General features: G+C 43.3%; 1 protein-coding gene across 2 annotated transcripts in view; it reads left to right on the top strand.

Annotated features, from left to right (window-relative positions):
* Nucleotides 1-21,097, top strand: part of LRBA (LPS responsive beige-like anchor protein) — a 1,198,938-nt gene that overhangs the window by 157,689 nt on the left and 1,020,152 nt on the right. For both annotated transcript variants that reach the window (XM_082258080.1, XM_082258079.1), the window contains exons 15-19: nt 4,801-4,863; nt 5,778-5,875; nt 5,961-6,053; nt 7,244-7,352; nt 20,277-20,358. In XM_082258080.1, the coding sequence (XP_082114206.1) occupies nt 4,801-4,863; nt 5,778-5,875; nt 5,961-6,053; nt 7,244-7,352; nt 20,277-20,358 (445 nt within the window). The remainder of the gene's footprint in view (nt 1-4,800; nt 4,864-5,777; nt 5,876-5,960; nt 6,054-7,243; nt 7,353-20,276; nt 20,359-21,097) is intronic.

Here is a 21,097-nt window from a genome sequence, read left to right as displayed (position 1 = left end):
CCTCCATGAAGAAGCGCAAGAAGGCCGTACCCCTGGACAGGGGCAAAGCCGTGTAGGGTAATGTCTATCGAAGTTGGGATCTATAATACCATTAAAGTCCCCCAGAACAAACAAGGGAGCGTCGGGTTTCATTAGCACATTAGCCATCAGTTCCCGCAGCACCACAGAGGACAATGGAGGAGGAATATATGCAATTGGCAATATACAAGTCACAGCAAACAATTTACAATGCAACAAAACATATCTCCCCTCAGGGTCTACATGCGTATGAAACTCCTGAAAATCCAAGGTTCGCTGCACTAACACACTCACCCCCCTAGAGTGGGAGGTGTGAGCATATAATGGTACGCCCAGCCCACCCAAGAGTATCGCAGGCATTTCAGAATCCCCTATGAGGTGCGTCTCTTGTAGCCCAAAAATAGCAGGCTGGTATTTGTGAAGGACCGCAGAGAGCATTGGCCTTTTCAGAGGGCTATCAAGTCCCCTGACATTCCAGGAAACTATGGGAGTAACCGCCATATTGAGTCAGAGCGAAATCGGTGGGTCATGTTACCAAAGACTTTAACTGTCCCCTGTCCCGTATTTAGTGGTGGAAGCATAAGAGTACCTTGAACACATTTAGGCTGGTAGCACCTGCAAACAAGTTGTTGGGTTGAGCATCTCCTGAAAAAACATGAAAATAAAACAATGTCAAACTAAGCAATGTCAAACACAACTAGGCACAATGGTGCCTTCAAACAGATAGCCCTGTAGGCAAAAACTCAAACGGAAGAGCAGCCAATACATGGCCCTCTCGCTCCCCGTCAGCCAGCCCGCGCCTCACTGCATCCCGGGCAGGACAAGGCCAGACTGGGGGGGATCACATATAATCATTCAAAGTGTAAATTTCTCAAGGCAAAACAGATTGCCAAGAAGGTATTGGTCCCCGGCCGAGGTAACTTTGCAGATCAAATGGTTTTGCTTCAGTTAAAATGTTAATAAACGTAGTAAGACGGTTAAAAATGGACCATCATTCAGGCCTCAAGGGCCTCTGTTACGGTGATGAAAAGAGGGTTTATTCACATCCAGCCACGAAACTGCTTAAGGAGCCATGTTGATGAAGTGCGCTCTCCCCTCTGCCATGATCCTGAGATGAGCAGGGTGTAGCATGGCATAGACTAGGCCTAGTCTACGCAGCCGCTGCTTCACTTCCGTGAACTTAGCCCGCTGCTTTTGCACCTCCATTGAAAAGTCAGGATAAAAGGACACCCGGTTGTCATTATAACTGATGTTTGCTTTTTCTCTGGCCAGTCTGTATCTTCTCCCTGTCCCGATAGTGCAGTATGCGTGCCAGCATGGGTCTCGGAGCATTACCCGGTATAGCTCTCTGAGGTTCACTGACACACAGCACCCACCCTTCTGTTGAGGTTAAATTATTTGTTCTTCGGACACTGCTTGTTACAAACTGGAAGTCCTACAGCAGGAAGTGATGGTATACTGTCTGGGGCTAGCCCATGGTCTTAACCAAAAAAGGTTTCCGCCTAGTCCTGGGTATAATACCCAATGGTCTGAAGAATTGACGCTGTGTCCGTCAGTGAACCTCAGAGAAAAGGATTTTATGATAAGACAAAAATCCAGTTTTTATTCACAATAGAAAACGGGAAAAAATTTCAAATGTTTAAAATGAGAAAATGTACAATTTTAAGAAAACAAATAAGGTAACTTTTGAAATTCATGGCAGCAACAGGTTTTAAAACTTGGGACAGGGCCATGTTTACCACGGTGTTGCACCCTCTTCTTTTAACAACATTCTTTAAATGCTTGGGAACTAAAGAGACTAGATGCTGGAGTTTTGGGAAAATAATGTTGTCCCGATTGCCTGATATATAGGATTCTAACTGCTCAGCAGTCCTGGATCTATTTTTTCGTATTTTGTTTCAAGATACATCCAATATTTTCAAGTGAAAGGTCTGAACTGTGGGCAGGCCAGTGGACCAGCCATACTCTTATACTATGAAGCCATGCTTTTGTCATATTGTAGATGCAGTATGTGCTTTAGCATTGTCCTGAAATACGCAAGGTATTCTGTGAAAAAGGCATCATCTGGATGGGAGCATATGCTGCTCTAAGATATGGATATATCTTTCAGCATTGATGTTGCTTTTCCAGTTGTGCAAGCTGTCTATTCCATATGCAGTAATAAACCCTTATATCATCAGAGATGCAGGATTTTGAACTAAGCGCTAATAAGCCGAAAGGTCCCTCTCCTTTTTAGTTCGGAGGATGCAGCGCTCATGGTGGCCAAAAATGTCAGATTTAGATTTGTCTGACCACAGAACAGTGTTCCACTGTGGACCATTTTAAATGAGCCTTTGCCCAGAAAAGAAGACTTGAGTCTTGTGCAGATATGTTGACGACTTTGCATGATAGTGTTAATTTGCATTTTTGTATAGCAAGGTGAACTGTGTTCACAGATAGTGATTTTTGGAAGTATTCCTGAGCCCATGCAGTGATGTCCATCACAGAATGTCTGTTTTTAATGCATTGTCTTCTCATGGCCCAAAGATCAAGGCCATTCATTAATGGGGTTCGGCCTTGTCCCTTGCACATAGATATTTCTCCAGTTTCTTGGAATCTGTTGACATCATGTACTGTAGATGATGATATACAAGTCTTTGCGATTTTAAGTTAAGGAACATTATTCTGAAATTGTACGACCATTTTTAGATGCAGATTTTCACCTTCTTTACTTAAGCATCACTTTGACTCTTTTTTTTTTTTTTTTTCTTTTTTTTTTAATATACCCAGTCATGTTACTCGTTGCCAATAACCTAATGGTTACAAATGTTCTTCCAGCTTCCTTGTTAGTACCAGCTTTGTTTTTTCCTTAGAATTGTGCAATTTCTCAGTTTAAACACTTGATTTGTATTTTCTATAGTAAATAAAATATGGGTTTGAGAATTGCAAATCATTGCATTTTGTTTTTATTTAGAATTGTGATTTTACTTCAGCTTTTTGGATATAAGTAGTAGAGAATGGTTTTCCTCCCAACTGTAAAGTGAAAGTGATCAGACGGCAGTATAGCCGTTGGATCGCTTTTACAGTGCAGACGACATGCTCCCACACACCCCAGAAAAAGCTGAATATAGCATTTGTGCTAGTGAGGGAAGTAGTCATGGTTGTAGGAAAACGAGAAGAAGATTAGAGCTGCTGAAACATAGAAATATGCACCTACGCTATGTATGCAGTATTGGGACTGCTGGGACCTAGGCCCCTTTCACAACAAGCGGAACGTTCATTTCATCATTCCAAGTCACGACAAAATTGATGAAGATTTTCATCTGTTTTTCACCCTCCAATACAATGCAAAAACAGATGATAAAACTGACCATTTGTCAGTTTACATCTGTCTTTCGTCCCATGCTTTTTTTTTTTAACAACTTGCCGACCGCCACATGACTATTTACTGCAGTGGTCAGCCGCTACTGGGCAAAGTGACGTAGAGGTACGTCGCTCTCCCACAAGCCTCTAGGGGGCGAGCCCACACCACCGGAGGCGCGCTCCCGCTTGTTCACGAACATCCCCGCGCGAGTGGCCGGCGGCTCCGATGTCCGCCGGCCGCTCGCGATCTCCCGCTGGAGAGGGAGAAAGGCAGGCGGCTAATGTAAACAAAGTCGCCTGTCATACTCCCTGGTGTAACTGCATGTCTCTGTGGTTACATCACAAGCCACACCCCCCCAAAGTTTGAATCACGACCCTAGGGATACATTTAACCCACTGTTTACCTATAAAGTTAACCTCTTCCCTGCCAGTGTCATTTTTACAGTAACAGTGCATATTTATAACACTGATTACTGTAGTAATGTCACTGGTACCCCCAAAAGTGTCAATGTCAGTCAAGGGTCCGATCTGTCCGCCGTAATGTCGCAGTCCCGCAAAAAATATTGCAGATCGCCGCCATTACTAGAAAAAAAAAACAAAAAAAATGACCTAAATCTTTCCCGTAGTTAGTAAACACAATAACTTTTGCGCAAACCAATCAAAATACGCTTATTGCGATTTTTTTTCACCAGAAAAAGGTAGCAGAAAACAAATTGGCCTATAATGTTAATAAATTTAAAATGTACATTTTTGAAAATGTGAAAAATATAATTTTTTCAAAATTGTCGCTCTTTTTTTGTTTATAGCGCAAAAAGATAATATCGCACAGGTGATCAAATACCACCAAAAGAAAGCTCTGTGGGGGGAAAAAAGGACGTCAATTTAATTTGGGTACAAATGCACGACCGCGCATTGTCCGTTAAAGTCGCCCAGTGCTGAATCGCAAAATAGGCCCTGGTCTTTGAGCAGCCAAATCCTCCGGGGCTTAAGTGGTTAAAAATAGAGCTCTGATCAGTTAAGAAAAAAAAAAAGATGATTGCGGATGTAAACTAATGTAAATGGATGATCATCCATTTACATTAATTTTTCCATAGAGATGCATTGATGTCCATTTTTAATCTGTCAACGGATGGATGAAAGACGGAGAAACGAACAGCATGTGTGAAAGGGGCCTTATAGTTTCATACAGGCTATGTTTTATCTTGACACTGGAATTAATGAGGCTTCTGGTCCTACCCTGACATGGAGTGATTGTTGCTGACCTCTTGTGCTTGTGAATTCTACTTTTTGAAAGCTTTAACTGGCATACACAACTTTAGTTCTTTTTTGTGTTCCTTTTTCTCCATTCTGACTGTACTGTACCCTCATCATTTCCATTTGGCATAGTCTGCTAGCTAGACCCTTAGTCTTAAATTATTTTTTTTTTTTTTTTTTTTTAAGGATTATGGGGTCAAAGAAGATGAACTGCAGGCAATTCTAAATTATTTGCTCACAATTCATGAGGTATGTAAATAATTTACTGCACATTTTGTTTTTTTGCCACTTGGTGGCACTGCTATAAAGGAAATCAGATTACCCAGCTGCTTATTGCAGGAGAGAATTAAGGTTTGTCTTGCTGTTTATCGGTCATTGCGAAAAATGTCAAGCTTCATTTGCATTGTCTGATAGAATACTTATAGGATTTCATTTAGATTTTTGTACAATATGCTAATTTTATCTACTAAATGGGGTCTTATAGTTAACTTTACGTACTTTGTGGCCACTGAACGCTACAAAGTTTTAACATTCGCACTAATCTGATTTGCACTACTTAGTTTGAACCCCAGTGAAGTGCATTGAATAAAGCCTGGCACACACTACTAGTTTTTTTTTTTTTTTTCCGTTTAACCCTGCAGGGCTGAAAAAAAACAAAGAAAAACTGACTGCTTAGGTAGAGCCGCTGTACTAACTATGCAGTGTCAGTACAGCAATCTTCCGTCCTGTGCTACTGTGTTCTGATAGGGGGGATTGCCCCCCCCCCCCACCCTTCTCCACCAGAACACTCCTGTCATCCCTCTTGGCTGAGAATGCTAATCGGGAACTGATCGGCAGGCTCATGCCCCTTCGCATGAAGCCGGCCAGACGGCAGGCTTCTTTCGGACCAGCTGCTGTACTCGCGGGCCGAATTGTGGCTGGTTTCTTCTATTGAACCAGCCTATGCCTCCCCACATTTGACCCATATGTACTAGGCTTTAACGACACACCACTTAAAAGCTTTTACATGTTACCCTCTTAGTTTTTCATGTATTCATGTCCTACTGTATATTTTACCCGTTTTCAGATGAATCTTTTTACTTTTTAATCTCTGCATATTAAGTCACTGATCAAAGAACTTTGGCTATCTGTTAATGTATTCATGCATTTATTTCTCCATACAGGATGACAACTTGATGGATGTTTTGCAGTTGCTTGTTGCACTGATGTCTGAGCACCCAAGCTCCATGATTCCAGCATTTGATCAAAGAAATGGATTAAGGTGTCGGTTCTTGTACAGTTATTGAACACACATTCATTTTGTTTTCAAATTTGCTTTACAGTTTTTGTATTTTTACCTCCAACAGGGTGGTTTATAAACTGCTGGCATCAAAGGGCGAAGGAATTCGGGTTCAAGCTTTAAAAGTCCTGGGATACTTTCTGAAGCATTTGTCTCCAAAGTAAGTGCAACACTTTTTGCTGCTTTTCTGTGTAGCATAAATAACTCAGGGGTTTCATATTAGGTCAGTGACTCTTAACATAATACTAAGTTTAGGTCTATCCTCTTGGTTTTTAATATGTGTAGTTTTTTGATGTCATTGGTAAGTTGTAAGTTTACTGGGATCTCAAATGGAATTGAGGTGATATAGCATTTATGTCATGTAAAGATTTTTGTATCTCGACTTGAACACAAAGGAAGTGAAGATTTGGTCGCCTATAGAAAATACTTAAAAATGTAATTTAAGCTTATATAGTACCCTGAAAGCGTAGCTTTGACCTGGAACTCCTCCTGAGAAGTAACAGTTCACTTCCTGACATTTTAAGGTGCTTAGGCATTCCTGTGCCTACCACCCTATAGCTATTTATCTGCAGTGTGAGATCGAAGTCTCTGTTGCCTCTGACTGTTAGCTTCAGATGATTTGAAGTTCAATTTGAAGATGTCACTCCAGTGCTGCTCACTATTTTCCTTGCTGGAGGTTCTGACTTGAGGAAGCGAAACTCTGTCTGACCTCCTCCGCACAGAGCCACAGTGCAGGTGAAGGTATGGTAAGTCTGTAGCGGAGAAAAGATTAGCTGCAGAGGCACCACAGTCAGTAACAATCACTTATGGTGTGAATCTAAATTTTGCGTGATTAGTCGCCCGTGAAATACTGGGTACTATAACTTTGTAGCAGCCTAAAGCTATCCATTTTTCATTCTGGGTAATGTGTTACTGGTATTTTGAGGCTCCAGAAGAAGATCTCCTCACTTACTGTCCTGTGATGGCAGTTTTACCAGACAGGAAGTGAGGGAAAAATCTGTACCTGGGTTTGAGACATCATTTAAAAAGCTAAATAATGCCTCCTCTGTTCCTGCAAAAAGAAAAAAAAAATGTTGAAGCTATGCAACATTTAAGTTAGGGGAAATCTCTCTAACGAAGCCCCAGATAACTTGGTGTTAGGATTCTAACCTTTCCTTCTCTATACTAAACTAAAAAGGTTTTGGCTGGACGACTTTCTGGTAATATTTTTAATGCAGCTTTTATTTATTTATTTTTTTACATTATTATATATTGTTGGTTCTTATACTCTAAATACTTGCATTTTGTTGTGCAACTCTGCGAAGCTAAAAAAAATATGTTGTTAATATGAACTCTTTTTTTCTGGTACAGGAGGAAAGTTGAAGTTATGCAGGCTCATGGGTTATTCTCTCTCCTGGCTGAGAGGCTTATGCTAGAGGCAAAAACCATCACAGTCACAACTTACAATGTGTTGTTTGAGGTATTATGTTCTTGCTTTCTTATGGTAGTGTGCTTGTGCGGTGCAATTTGTGAGCATTTGTGTGGTTTTAAAATGGAAGGCCAGTTTATACCCAACTATGTTTAAACCTGCTCTGACCCCCCTTCTAATTCCTATTCTGACTATCCTATTAAAGGAAGGTGGGTATATTTACATATTTTGAGGGTGCTTTGGTTTGGTAATGTGATCTTCCCAGCAGCCGGCTTCATAGGAGAGGTGAGATTGTTAACAATGGTTGAAATGCCTATGCAGTGACGTCACCCATAGACTTGCTATGGGGCATCTGTTTTCGTGTGTCCCCCCTCTCCTTTGAGCTGCCACTGGGAGCCAGTCATGTGACTATACCGGCACGCCTTCAGAATAGTTAGGTATACACCTCTTCCTTTAAAAGGGCAGTTAGAATAGAGTTAGAAGGTGGGTGGGAGAAGGCATACTGTGGGAAAAATAATTTGATCGCTTGCAGATTTTGTAAGTTTGCTCACTTACAAAAGAAATGATGGGCCTATCATTTTGATCAGAGGTGTATTTTAAATGATAGAGACAGAATATCAACAAAAAGTCCAGAAAAAACATATGATACCAATGTTCTAAACTGAGCGGCAGTTCATTGAGTAAAATAAGTATTTGATCCCCAATAAAACATGACTTAGTACTTGGTGGAGAAACCCTTGTTAGCAAGCAAAGAGGTAAGATGTTTCTTGTAGTTGGTTACCAGGTTTGCACACATCTCAGGAGGGATTTTGGTCCACCCTTTACAGATCTTCTCTAAATCCTTAAGGTTTCTTGGCTGTCGCTTGGAGTTACTGCTATAAATTTCCACTTTGACCAAAAGGGAAATATTACAACTTGTGCATTCCTTAAAACTCTCTGTGACTCTTAGTTTTAATTTCCTACACAAATACAATGCCTCTAGTGGACACAGAATCTACCAACCAAGACTTGTTGAACCTTTTCAACACTGAACACAAAAAGAAAACAAGCATATTAAGTTATTATTTTGAGTCTTTCAAAACAAAAAAAAAAAAAAAAAAAATTAAAAACAACCAAGACTTGTTGAACCTTTTCAACAAAGAACACAAGAGGAAACAAGCATATCAAGTTATTCCTTTGTGTCTTTAAAACAAAAGAGAAAAATTAAAAAAAAATAAAATTGTAAGATTTTTCAACCCAACAATAAAAATGACACTCTTTCAGTGTTTTTCGAATAACTTCATAAATGAAGCAACCTCAAGAAATGAAGCTTGGTAAGCTTCCACAGAAACAAATAAACGAAACTTTCCCGCTTAAATATATATCTTTCCAATTACAGTGACCGGTTTCGTAAAAGTTCTTCAGATATATTAATTGACAATATTTAAGGGATTACCAAAAGCAAATGTGGTGTATCATATCCCAATTTTTCTTTTAGAGTTATTCTAATACCCACTAAGAAACAATTTTTTATTGTTTTTCTTAGATTAAATTGCTGTGGCCTTCAAACTACCAGTAAACTGACGCAGTTTTAACCCACCTCAAAAACCTTATTTGTATAAACAAATCTCGGTATTGCTGTATTAAATACTCTGTCTGGTCTGATTCATGGTTGCCAATTATGTTACCCGTATACTATGATTTTTATGATAACTCACACAATATCCGGGTTAAATGAGAGTTCTTTGACCATGAGTAAAAGCTTCAAAACAGCAATATTAATTTTATTGGTATATAGCCTGGAAGCCTAAATTTACAACAATCTATCTATAGTACATACAAAAATGGAAAATATTCATAGTTTAACTGAACAAATATAGAGTATGATACTCCTATACAAACAGTGCAATACAGACACAGAGGACAAGCATGTATACATTTTAAGTGCAGGAGATATAGTCCATAGAACATTCCCATGAGAGTTTCATCCTAGTCTGAATGCAAGAGTGCTTTCTCTCCTTCCCACCTTCACTAATATGGATCCATATCCCCTTGCTTAGAGCCATTCTGATTGGTGTAGCAATCTTACCCTTCTCCTCCCTCCGGGCATATCTTATTCGGGATTGGACAATTTCCCCATCCCCTATATTTAGCATAACCCAGCCTCTCGATTGCCCTCCTCTCTGGGGGGGGGGGGGGGATTAATCATGCTAGGTCAGCTACTGGATAAATTGTCCATCCCTGAACAGACAACCACCTTCATCGCATATCTAAAGAGAAAGTCTTTGAAGAGATAACAATGGGAGTGACATGGCCTATTATCACTAGAGGCCGAGCCTTGGACCCGTGATGTTTGGGGAAAAGAACATAATTACGGGGTTGTACTACTTTGCATATCAGTATGTGTAAATAGCAGACCCCTCTCTGGTAGCTCAGGCATGCATTTCCAAAAGGACTTACTATTCAAATTACTATTGACTTTGGTTTCACACAACTTAACCTTCTACAATCCTATATCGACTATATGTTTGAAATCAAACCTAAATATCTCGTACACACACACACACACACACACACACGTATGCGTGTGTGTATGTATGTGTGTGTGTGTGTATATGTGTGTGTATATATATATATATATATATATATATATATATATATATATATATAATATATATATATATATATATATATATATATATATATATATATATATATATATATATATATATATATATATATATATATATATATATATATATATATATGTGTGTGTATATGTACACCCATCTATTTACAATTACTATAGGAGATTGCACATAAACTCCTCATAAGGCAACACTTGGAAACTGGAAGTTTTCATATATATATATTATACACAGTGCCTTGCGAAAGTATTCGGCCCCTTGAACTTTTCGACCTTTTGCCACATTTCAGGCTTCAAACATAAAGATATAAAACTGTAATTTTTTGTGAAGAATCAACAACAAGTGGGACACAATCATGAAGTGGAACGAAATTTATTGGATATTTCAAACTTTTTTTAACAAATAAAAAACTGAAAAATTGGGCGTGTAAAATTTTTTAGCCCCCTTAAGTTAATACTTTATAGCGCCACCTTTTGCTGCGATTACAGCTGTAAGTCGCTTGGGGTATGTCTCTATCAGTTTTGCACATCAAGAGACAAATTTTTTGCCCATTACTCCTTGCAAAACAGCTCGAGCTCAGTGAGGTTGGATGGAGAGCGTTTGTGAACAGCAGTTTTCAGTTCTTTCCACAGATTCTCGATTGGATTCAGGTCTGGACTTTGACTTGGCCATTCTAACACCTGGATATGTTTATTTGTGAACCATTCCATTGTAGATTTTGCTTTGTTTTGGATCATGTCTTTTTGGAAGGCAAATCTCTGTCCCAGTCTCAGGTCTTTTGCAGATCAGGTTTTCTTCCAGAATGGTTTGGCTCCATCCATCTTCCCATCAATTTTAACCATCTTCCCTGTCCCTGCTGAAGAAAAGCAGGCCCAAACCATGATGCTGCCCCCACCATGTTTGACAGTGGGGATGGTGTGTTCAGGGTGATGAGCGGTGTTGCTTTTACACCAAACATAACTTTTTGCATTGTTGCCAAAAAGTTCGATTTTTGGTTTCATTTGACCAGAGCACCTTCTTCCACATGTTTGGTGTGTCTCCCAGGTGGCTTGTGGCAAACTTTAAACTACACTTTTTATGGATATCTTTAAGAAATGGCTTTCTTCTTGCCACTCTTCCATAAAGGCCAGATTTGTGCAGTATACGACTGATTGTTGTCCTATGGACAGAGTCTCCCACCTCAGCTGTAGATCTCTGCAGTTCATCCAGAGTGATCATGGGCCTCTTGGCTGCATCTCTGATCAGTCTTCTCCTTGTATGAGCTGAAAGTTTAGAGGGACGGCCAGGTCTTAGTAGATTTGCAGTGGTCTGATACTCCTTCCATTTCAATTTTATCGCTTGCACAGTGCTCCTTGGGGTGTTTAAAGCTTGGGAAATCTTTTTGTATCCTAATCCGGCTTTAAACTTCTCCACAACAGTATCTCGGACCTGCCTGGTGTGTTCCTTGTTCTTCATGATGCTCTCTGCGCTTTAAACTGACCTCTGAGGCTATTACGGTGCAGGTGCATTCATACGGAGACTTGATTACACATATGTGGATTCTATTTATCATCATTAGTCATTTAGGTCAACATTGGATCATTCAGAGATCCTCACTGAACTTCTGGAGAGAGTTTGCTGCACTGAAAGTAAAGGGGCTGAATAATTTAGCACGCCCAATTTTTCAGTTTTTTATTTGAAATATCCAATAAATTACGTTTCACTTCATGATTGTGTCCCACTTGTTGATTCTTCACAAAAAAATAGTTTTATATCTTTGTTTGAAGCCTGAAATGTGGCAAAAGGTCGCAAAGTTCAAGGGGGCCGAATACTTTTGCAAGGCACTGTATGTATGTATGTATATATGCATGTGTATGTGTGTGTGTGTATATATATATATATATATATATATATATATATATATATATATCTCTCTCCAAGTAGACAAACTTACAAAATCTGCAGGGATCAAATAATTTTCCCCACTGTAAGCATAGTTAGGAAAGTCCTAGAATTCCACTTTGATTTTTCTTGTACGTTTTTTATTCTTTTTTTTTTTTTTATAGGCTGTGAGTGTTGAAAAATATTTTAAAACTGTTGCCTCCTAACTGAGGCATAATGTTTCCAGCTCCATGTTTTGACGGTGGGGAGGGTGTTTATTGGGGTCATACACAGCATTCCTCCTCTGCCAAACATGCGAGTTGAGTTGATGCCAAAGACCTCGATTTCGGTCTCATCACACCTCTTTCACCCAGTTCGCCTCAGAATCATTCAGATGTTCATTAGCAAACTTCAGACGGGCCTGTAAATGTGTTTTTCTCTTACGTCCTCTGATAGTCGCCGCCCACTCATACAGTCTGCACGTTTGGGTATTGGCCTTCTCCACAGGAGTAAGCTAGGCAGAAGATTTTGTTAGAATATTCACAAAAACTTTGTATAGACACACCTACAGGGGGCTGTCCCTTCTGGTCAATACCCCCTGCTAGCTTCATTCCCAATTCAGTTTGCGCTTAGTTAGTTGGACTTCGGAAGACTACAGCGTTTGCGGAGCTGGGAATCACACTGGTTATTCTAGAGCCTTACGGAATCCCAGCCTGCCATCGAGTGTTAGCAGGTTATTGGTACACCCAGGCCTCGCAAATAACTATGTCCCTGACCTCAGGGTTGAGCCTGCAAAGTTATCTTCGCCGGGATGTCTCAACTGCGGTACGCCCGCGTGTTGCTAGTGTCCCCTTCGCCTGACGGCACCACCACTCAGAGTGGGAGGCTTCCTGTCACAGAGCGGTACCCACATTTTTGCTGGACCGGTGAGTACCATGATACCCCTCTGTCTCTGGCATTGTCTGTCGGGGTGTGTATGTGGGCCCTCTGTTTTATGGGGATGGCAGTTCGGTATGAGTTCTGTGATGTCCCCCTCATGTCTGTAGGTGCGGTCCCTGTGTGTCCCTTCCCGTGCTGTGGCGGTTCTACCGCTGTATGGGGGGTTGCGGGGGTATCCTATGTCCCTGAGGTGCTTGTGCATCTATTTGTGGAACAGTACATGATGTGTGGGGGCCTCAATCGGCGTCAAACTGCGTGGCAACTATTTTAGGTGTGGGCAGGCTGTTTGGCCTCGTAGTGAGGGCAGCAGCCATTTTCTGCTATGCTGTTGGCGCCGTTTGGGCGCCATATTTAGTGTGGGCAAAATGTCCTTATGTGGACAGCGGCCATTTTTCCAGAGCTTTTCCCATAGACTTGTATTGGCAACCATTTTTTTGTGGCTCAGGGCTGTTTCTGCCTCTAGAGGCGTCACTTCCTCTTTCTTCACCTTCAGATCAATTCAGCAGCATGGCAAGTATAGCACACTGTGGGGGGCTTTTATTGTGTTTCCTGGTCTGCATTCCTGCTAGCATTCATTTTTTTGCAGTTTCCTGTAGCACAGGACTTGCTCTCCATTAAATCGGCGGGAATCGCCAATTTAAAGGTCCAGCGTCATTAAAATTTGAGATTGCTACTATGGAGTCCCAGGATAGCAAATTCCCACAGATCTGGTAGAGGGTTCAGGTACTCCTGAATCCTCTGCTATAGTCTCACTTACTGCTGCACTTGCGACTTTAGCGTCAAAAGTGGATTTGTTGATGTCTGACCGGGCTTCTAAGAAAAGGCCTATGCCCTCTGTCTTCTATTTCAGAGCCAGATTTGGTTGCCACGGACAGCGTACCCCCTTAGGGGTCTCAGTCCTCTGTCGGATGTGGAGGAGTAGGATTCCTCCGGATCAGCATGGGACCGCGCTGCGTTGTCCGCGCTTATTAGCTCTGTTAAAGACACTTTAAATTTGGATGATGAGCCCCACTTGTCGGGGAAGCGGTCTTCCTTTGGGACCCGCAAAGCCCAAAAATCGGGTCAGGTTTTTCCTGCAGAGTTTCACGAAACCGTGAATGAACAATGGTGCCATTTAAAACGTAATTTTGTGGTGTCAAAGATTTCAGCACCGTTATCCCTTTGCGGATCCGGTGGCTTCTTGCTGGATTGCGGCACCCAAGGTGGACCACACTGTGTCCAGGTTAAATAAAGCCACTTTAATGCCCGTTGAGGATTCTCCAGTGTTTAAAGCGGTTGTATCCCGCTTTTTGACACTTTTACCTACAGGTAAGCCTATAATAAGGCTTACCTGTAGGTACAAATAATATCTCCTAAACCGGCACGGTTTAGGAGATATTTACAGTGCATGCAGCCGCTCGCGCGAGTGGCGCATGCGCTCTGAAGGTCCGGGGGGACCTTCAATTAACTTGCCGGGAGCTTGCCGGAAAAATCACTCCCGCGCGCATGCGCGGGAGTGACGTCATCGCGGCTCCGGCCAATCAGCGCGCTGGAGCAGTCTCTTCCGGCCAATCAGCGCGCCGGAGCCGCCGAACCCGGAAGAGACGACGAGGGATCATGGCAGCGCCCGCATCGATGTCCGGGGGTCCGTGTCGGGGCTTCGTTTTAAGGTAAGTTAAACATAATTGGCTAGTATGCGATGCATACTAGCTCATTATGCCTATGTCTTGCAGGTTTTTTTATTTATTTATTTTTTTTTATAGGGTTTACAACCGCTTTAAAGACCCGGCAGGTGGAAACTCTTTCCCGCCACATCTATCTGGTAGCGGGTTCCTTGCTGAAACCTGTGTTCTCTTCGGTAATGGTCTCTCAGGCTGTTGTGGAGTGACGCGGCCTTAGATGAGGCCCCTTTAGTCGCACGACTTTCAGTGGTCGCAGTTGCGATTCGTCGCATCGTTTGGTTGAAAAGCTGGTCGGCCGACCAATCTTCCAAGAAAAAAGCGTCTGACATCCCTTATGCGGGTAGTCTTCTTTTTGGGGACTCTCTGGATGAACTGGTCAAGGGGATCACTGGGGGCAAGAGCACTCTGTTGCCCCAGGTGTCCAGGGGAAAATCGTTCCGCGGCAAGCGGGGTCCCTCCTTTAAACCTAACCAGGGGTCCTTTCATTCCTTCAAGGCACAAGACAAAGGTAAGTCCTTTAAGGCCTCTTGTGGCCAGAAGAAGCCTTGGGCGGGCAAATCTAAAGCCGCCCACACTGGCACAGTGGCTCAGTCCGCTTTGACCTGAAGGGACGCCCTCACCCGTTTCAGGGGTGGGGGGACATCTGCACTATTTCCCCGAACCTTGGCTGGCCAAGATTCAGGACAGGTGGGTTCAAGAACTCATTCGGTCAGGGTACAAAATCGAGTTTCGATCACGCCCAGCAGACAGATTCTTCCCCTCAAATCTTCATTTAACCCCCGATCGTTTCCGAGATCTCCATCGGGCGGTTCAGGATCTCCTCGCCCAAGGGGTGGTTGTCCCGGTTCCACAGCGGGACAGATTTTGGGGTTTTTACTCGAATCTGTTCACAGTGCCCAGAAAGGAGGGCAAGACTTGAAGTTTCTAAACCGCTTTGGCGGGTTCAGAAGTTCCGAATGGAGTCACTCCGGTTGGTGGTGGCATCCCTGAGTCCAGGGGATTTCCTGGCGTCCATCGACCTCAAGGATGCGTATCTACACATCCCTATTTACGAGGGTCATCAGAGGTACCTCTGATTCGCAATAACGGAGGAGCACTATCAGTTCGTGGCATTGCCTTTCGGCCTCGCTTCGGCTCCAAGGGTTTTTACCAAAGTTTTGGCTCCTGTTCTAGCCTTGTTGCGGGTACAGGGGATTGCCATCCTCAGTTACCTGGACGATCTCCTGTTAAGGTCGAGCTCCAGTGCCACTCTATTGCGCCATCTTTCGATCACGGTTCAGACGCTCCAGGAGTTCTGGTGGACCATCAATTTTCAGAAGTCGACTTTGTCCCCTTCTGTTCACCTCCCTTACTTGGGAATGATTCTGGACTCCGCCCAGGCGAAGGTCTTTCTTCCGGAGGACAAGCTCCGCATCCTGCATGATGTCAGGTCCCTCAGGGACAACGAGTTCTCATCGCTTCGGACCTGCATGCGGTCCCTGGGCTTGATGGTGTCGGCTTTCGAGGTGATCCCATTTGCACAGTTTCACACGAGATCTCTTCAAGCAGAGATTCTGGTCCGGTGGGACTGACATCCTCAGTCTTTGGAAAGGAGGGTTTCTTTGAGCCCCCAAGTCAGATCGGATCTCCGGTGCCTTCCGTCAGAGCCGGAGACCGGAGCCAAGTCCTTTCGTCCGTTGCTATGGACTGTGGTCACCATGGACGCCAGTCTGTCGGGCTGGGGTGGAGTTCTGGGCAAGTTGTCTGCCCAGGGCACTTGGTCGGAGGGGGAATTCTTTCTGCCGATAAATGTCTTGGAACTGCGGGCAATCAGGCTCTGTTTGCTCCGTTGGTCGGATCGTCTTCGGGGCTGCCCAGTGCGTGTGCAGACGGACAACGCAACTGCGGTGGCTTACATCAATCACCAAGGGGGCACCAGGAGTGCCCGGGCGGCCAAGGAAGTGGCCGAGATTCTGTCCTGGGCCGAGACTGCGTCCCGGGAATTTCGGCAGTTCACATTCCAGGTGTGGAGAACTGGCAGGCGGACTATCTGAGTCGCCAGACCCTGGACCAGGGGGGAATGGTCCCTCCACCCGGAAGTGTTTCAGATGCTATGTGCCCGGTGGGGATCCTCGGACGTGGATCTGTTCCACGTCTCGTCTCAACAACAAGGTGGGAAGGTTCGTGGCACGAACACGTGACCCTCTGTCGGACGCCTCGGACGCTTTGGTGATGCCTTGGCATCGGCTGATTTTGCCTTTCCCCCCGATTCAATTGTTGTCCAGATTCCTTCGCAGCTTGGTCTCGAAACCAAGGTTGGTGATTCTGGTGGCCCCAGACTTGCCGCCCCGGTCTTGGTACGCGGACATCATGCAACTGGTCGTCGAGCCTCCCTGGCGGCTCCCGCTAAGACTATCTTCTGTCTCAAGGGCCGATCTTCCATCCTGCTTTACAGTCGCTGGCTTTGACGGCGTGGCTGTTGAAAGCCATGTCTTTAGAGACAGAGGTCTCTCGTCGGCGGTCATTCCTACCTTGCTCAAGGCCAGGAAGGCCTCCTCAGGTAAGATTTATTATCGTACCTGGATGGCTTATTTCGCATGGTGCGAGTCGCAGGGGTTCCATCCACGCTCCTTTTCGGTGGCGAGAGTGTTGGCTTTCCTGCAAACTGGTGTGGAGCAGCGTCTTGCGCTGACCACCATTATGGGCCATTTGTCTGCGCTGGCCATTCTTTTTCAGCACCCTTTTGGCTTCAAATTCCTTAATTCGCACCTTCGTTCAAGGGGTGCATCATCTGGCTACCCCTAGGAGGGCACCCTTGCCTCCTTGAGACCTGAATTTGGTTCTGTCCTTTTTGCAACGTCCTCCCTTTGAGAACATACGGGAGATTCCTCTGCCGGTGCTGTCACGGAAAGTTGCCTTTCTGGTGGCGATCACATCTGCTCGCAGAGTGTCGGAGTTGGCGGCCCTGTCTTGCCGCTCACCCTATCTGGTTGTTCATAGGGACAAAGAGGTCTGGCGACCTCATCAGTCCTTTCTTCCGACTTCCATCTTAACGAGGACATTGACTTACCTTCGCTGTGTGGGAAAACTAAGCATCCTAAGGAGTTTGCCTTGCATTCCTTGGATGTGGTACGGGCCATCAGGGTTTACCTGTCTACTGAATCCTTCAGAAAGTTGGATTGTCTGTTTGTCCTTCCTGAGGGACCTCGGAAAGGTACGGCTGTGTCTGCGGCAACCATTTCAAAATGGATCAGGCAGACGATTGTGCAGGCCTATTCAATTAGGGATCAGGTTCCACCTTTCCCTGTCACAGCGCACTCGACCAGAGCGATTAGTGTGTCTTGGGCCTTCCGCCATCGGGCGTCGGTGACTGTCTTGGCATAAGCGGATGCCTCTTTTGGCCGCAAAGTTTTGAGTGAGGCAGTACCTTAGGGGAGACGCGGTAGTTTTTTTGGCCTGTCTCCTCCTGTTGGGGTTTTCCCTTTGTATTCTGTTTTCCTGGGTTTTCGCTCCTGTTGAGCTTTCTTGTTACCCAGGGTTTCCCTTTCTGGTTCAGAAAAGGTTCTTTTCTCTGACCTGAGTGCTGCGTTGCCTTTCTTGACTATTACGTTTTCCCACCCCTCACATCTACACTGCTTTGGGAAGTCCCAGACGTGCAGATTGTATGAGTGGTCGACGACTGTCAGAGGAAATAGAATTTTTGTAAGAACTTACCGTAAAATTCTTTTCTCTGAGTCCTCTGACAGTCGCCGCCCCCCACCCCACTGTAGGTGTGTCTATACAAAGCTTTTGTGAATATTCTAACAAAATCTTCTGCCTAGCTTACTCCTGTGGAGAAGGCTAATACCCAGACCAACAGATTGTATGAGTGGGCAGCGACTGTCAGAGGATTCAGAGAAAATCATTTTACGGTAAGTTCTTACAAAAATTTTATTTTCTTGAGCAGGGGAACCTTGTGAGCACTGCAGGATTTCAATCCTTCAGGGCCTAGTGTGTTACCAATTGTTTTCTTGGGGACTATGAGATCTTTGATCAGATTCTCCCGTGTAGTTCTGGGCTGATTTCTCACCGTTCTCATGATCAATGAAACTCCACGAGGTGAGATCTTGCATGGAGCCCCAGACCGAGGGAGATAGTTATTTTGTGTTTCTGCCATTTGCAAATTATTGCACCAACTTTTGTCCCCTCCTCACCAAGCTGCTTGGCAATGGTCTTCTAGCCCATTCCAGCCTTGTGTAGGTCCACAATCTAGTCCCTGACATCCTTGGACCCCTCTTTGGTCTAATGCCCTGTACACACTATCAGATTATCTGAAGACTTTTGTCTGCAGACTTACCAAAACCATATAATATGAGGTCAAACCTAAACCCTTTCTATTTGTATGCAATCCGGCAGGCCCTTGCACTACATAGAAAAGGTAAATCTGAAGACAAGTCTTCAGATAATCTGATAGTGTGTACAGGGCATAAGCCATAGTAGAGAGATTGGAATCTGTTTGGCTCCTGTGTGCAGGTGTCTTTTATACAGGTAACAAGCTTAGATTGGGCGCACTCCCTTTTAAGAGAGTGTTTCTAATCTCAGCTCGTTACCTGTATAGAAGACACCTGGGAACCAGAAATCTTGGTGATTGTTAGGGGTTCAAATACTTATTTCACTCAAATGCAAATCAATTTATAACTTTTTTGAAATGTGTTTATCTGGATATTTTTTTTTGTTCTGTTTCTCACTGTTAAAATGAACCTACAAATAAAATTATAGACTGATCATTTCTTTGTCAGTGAGCAAATGTACAAAATCAGCAGGGGTTTAACATTTTTCTCCCTCGTATATACAAAGTACAGACCTCAGCTTTTTCATTTTTTTTTTTTTTTTACAGTAGTAACAAACAGAATCCAACAGCTAAATTGTCCTTAAAAAATAAAAATAAAAAATAAAGGTCAAATGTGCTAATCCAAGCCCCCCATGCTGAATTCTCCACTCATTCTAGGTAGTGCGCTTAGTACACACTGGTCTAATATCGGGCAAAATCAGCCAGTTCAGTAAACAGTCTGACATTAAGCTTGTGTGTATGGCAGCCGGACCAACAGAAGCTGGCTGTTTGACTGGCTTCTGTCGACTGTCAGACAAGCATGCTGGAAAACTAGCAGCCGACCGGCTTCCGATCAGCACTCTGTCAATGGATGAGAGTACTGACCAAGGGGTGGGCGCTGTCCCCCCTGTAAGATCAAAATAGCTCAGCAGGGGAGATCGCTTTACCAACGTCGGATCATTAGTACAGCGGCTCCGATCAAAACTGTCTGCTTTTTTTTTTTTTTTTTTAAAAACCTGATAGTGTGTATGAGGGTTAACAGTGAGGCTTATGGGCCATACACACTATAAGATTTTCTGAAGACTTTTTCCTTTAGACTTACCAAAACCATATAATATGAGGTCAAACCTAAACACTTTCAATTTGTATGCAATCTGGCAGGCCCTTGCACTACATAGAAAAGGTAAATCTGAAGGAAATCTAACCACAAAAGTTGGATAGTGTGTATCCAGCTTCAGTCTTCCTGCCTCTGAACTGCAGCTTTTAATTATTCCTGTTTACTAGAGATGGAAAAACTAACTTTTAGCTATTTAATTTGTATATGAGTGTGCATGACACTGGGGAAAGGTTTTTTTTTTCTATTTGCTGGCCATACAAAATCACAGTTAATTTAAGATTTGAAGTTACAATAACTGGCAGCTGTAAAAGGTTTGTCAAATTATAGGTACCCATGAAAGGGCTTTTTTTTCTACACTTGTATTTTATATAAATTTTTTTTTTTTTTTTTTTACGCCACACTTCATTTATTTTAAGAGATGTTTGAGTTTAATGAATTATTTATTCTAATTATATATGATTTGTTATGATGTTTGTTCTACAGATTCTCATTGAACAGATTAGCACTCAGGTGATACATAAGCAACATCCTGACCCCGATTCATCAGTCAAGATACAAAACCCTTGTAAGTAAAAAAAAAAAAAAAAACTGTACTGTTCATTTAGTCCACAACAGTAATCCTAATCCCAATGTGATTTTTCTAAATATGTACAATAAGGTTAGGTTCACACTGATGCAATTTCAGATGCGACATGGGTCACACTAACTTGCATGACAATAAAATAGACGTTACTTCCAATGGTGCCTGTTAATTTCAATGCAACCCAGCTGTGATGTGACTTTGGATAAGGGCTCTGTGTTACTTTGATGCAATGCAGTGTGATTTTTGTGGTCCAAAGACTTGTGTGAAAATGCATCAAAATCGCATCTTCATGTCTTTTTTGTGTGTTGTATAAGATACCTGCTGGTTGTTAGGAGCTGGCACCTGCTGTCGTCCTAACAACTAGTCATTCCTGCTTTCAGTGGGGAAGGCCCTTGGGACACCCGTGCAGGTGAGCACCTGAGCCAGGTTGTGTGCTTATAGAGACACACACACACACAGCGTGGCTTGGCCACACCTTCCACTCCCTCCTCACAGGATTTGACTGACACTACCAGTATGGCCTCTGCTGCTGCTTGTGTCTCCTGTGGGAGGAGGAAGTGAAGGGAGACGAGTTGCAGTTTTTACCTTAATGCAGGGAATTCATTAAGGTAAAAAACTGGTAGACTTTAGATCCACTTTGTGCTTCATCTGCCAGCTTTTTCATGTCAAGACTGAGTGGCGATAATATGAGTTCTGCAGCTAATCCACCTCCTCCACACTC

This window comes from Pelophylax lessonae (genome assembly GCF_965119305.1).
Source record: "Pelophylax lessonae genome assembly, chromosome: 1".
NCBI classification, from domain to species: domain Eukaryota; kingdom Metazoa; phylum Chordata; class Amphibia; order Anura; family Ranidae; genus Pelophylax; species Pelophylax lessonae.
Note: the sequence above shows the minus strand (reverse complement) of the source record. Positions and strands in the feature narration are given on the sequence as shown.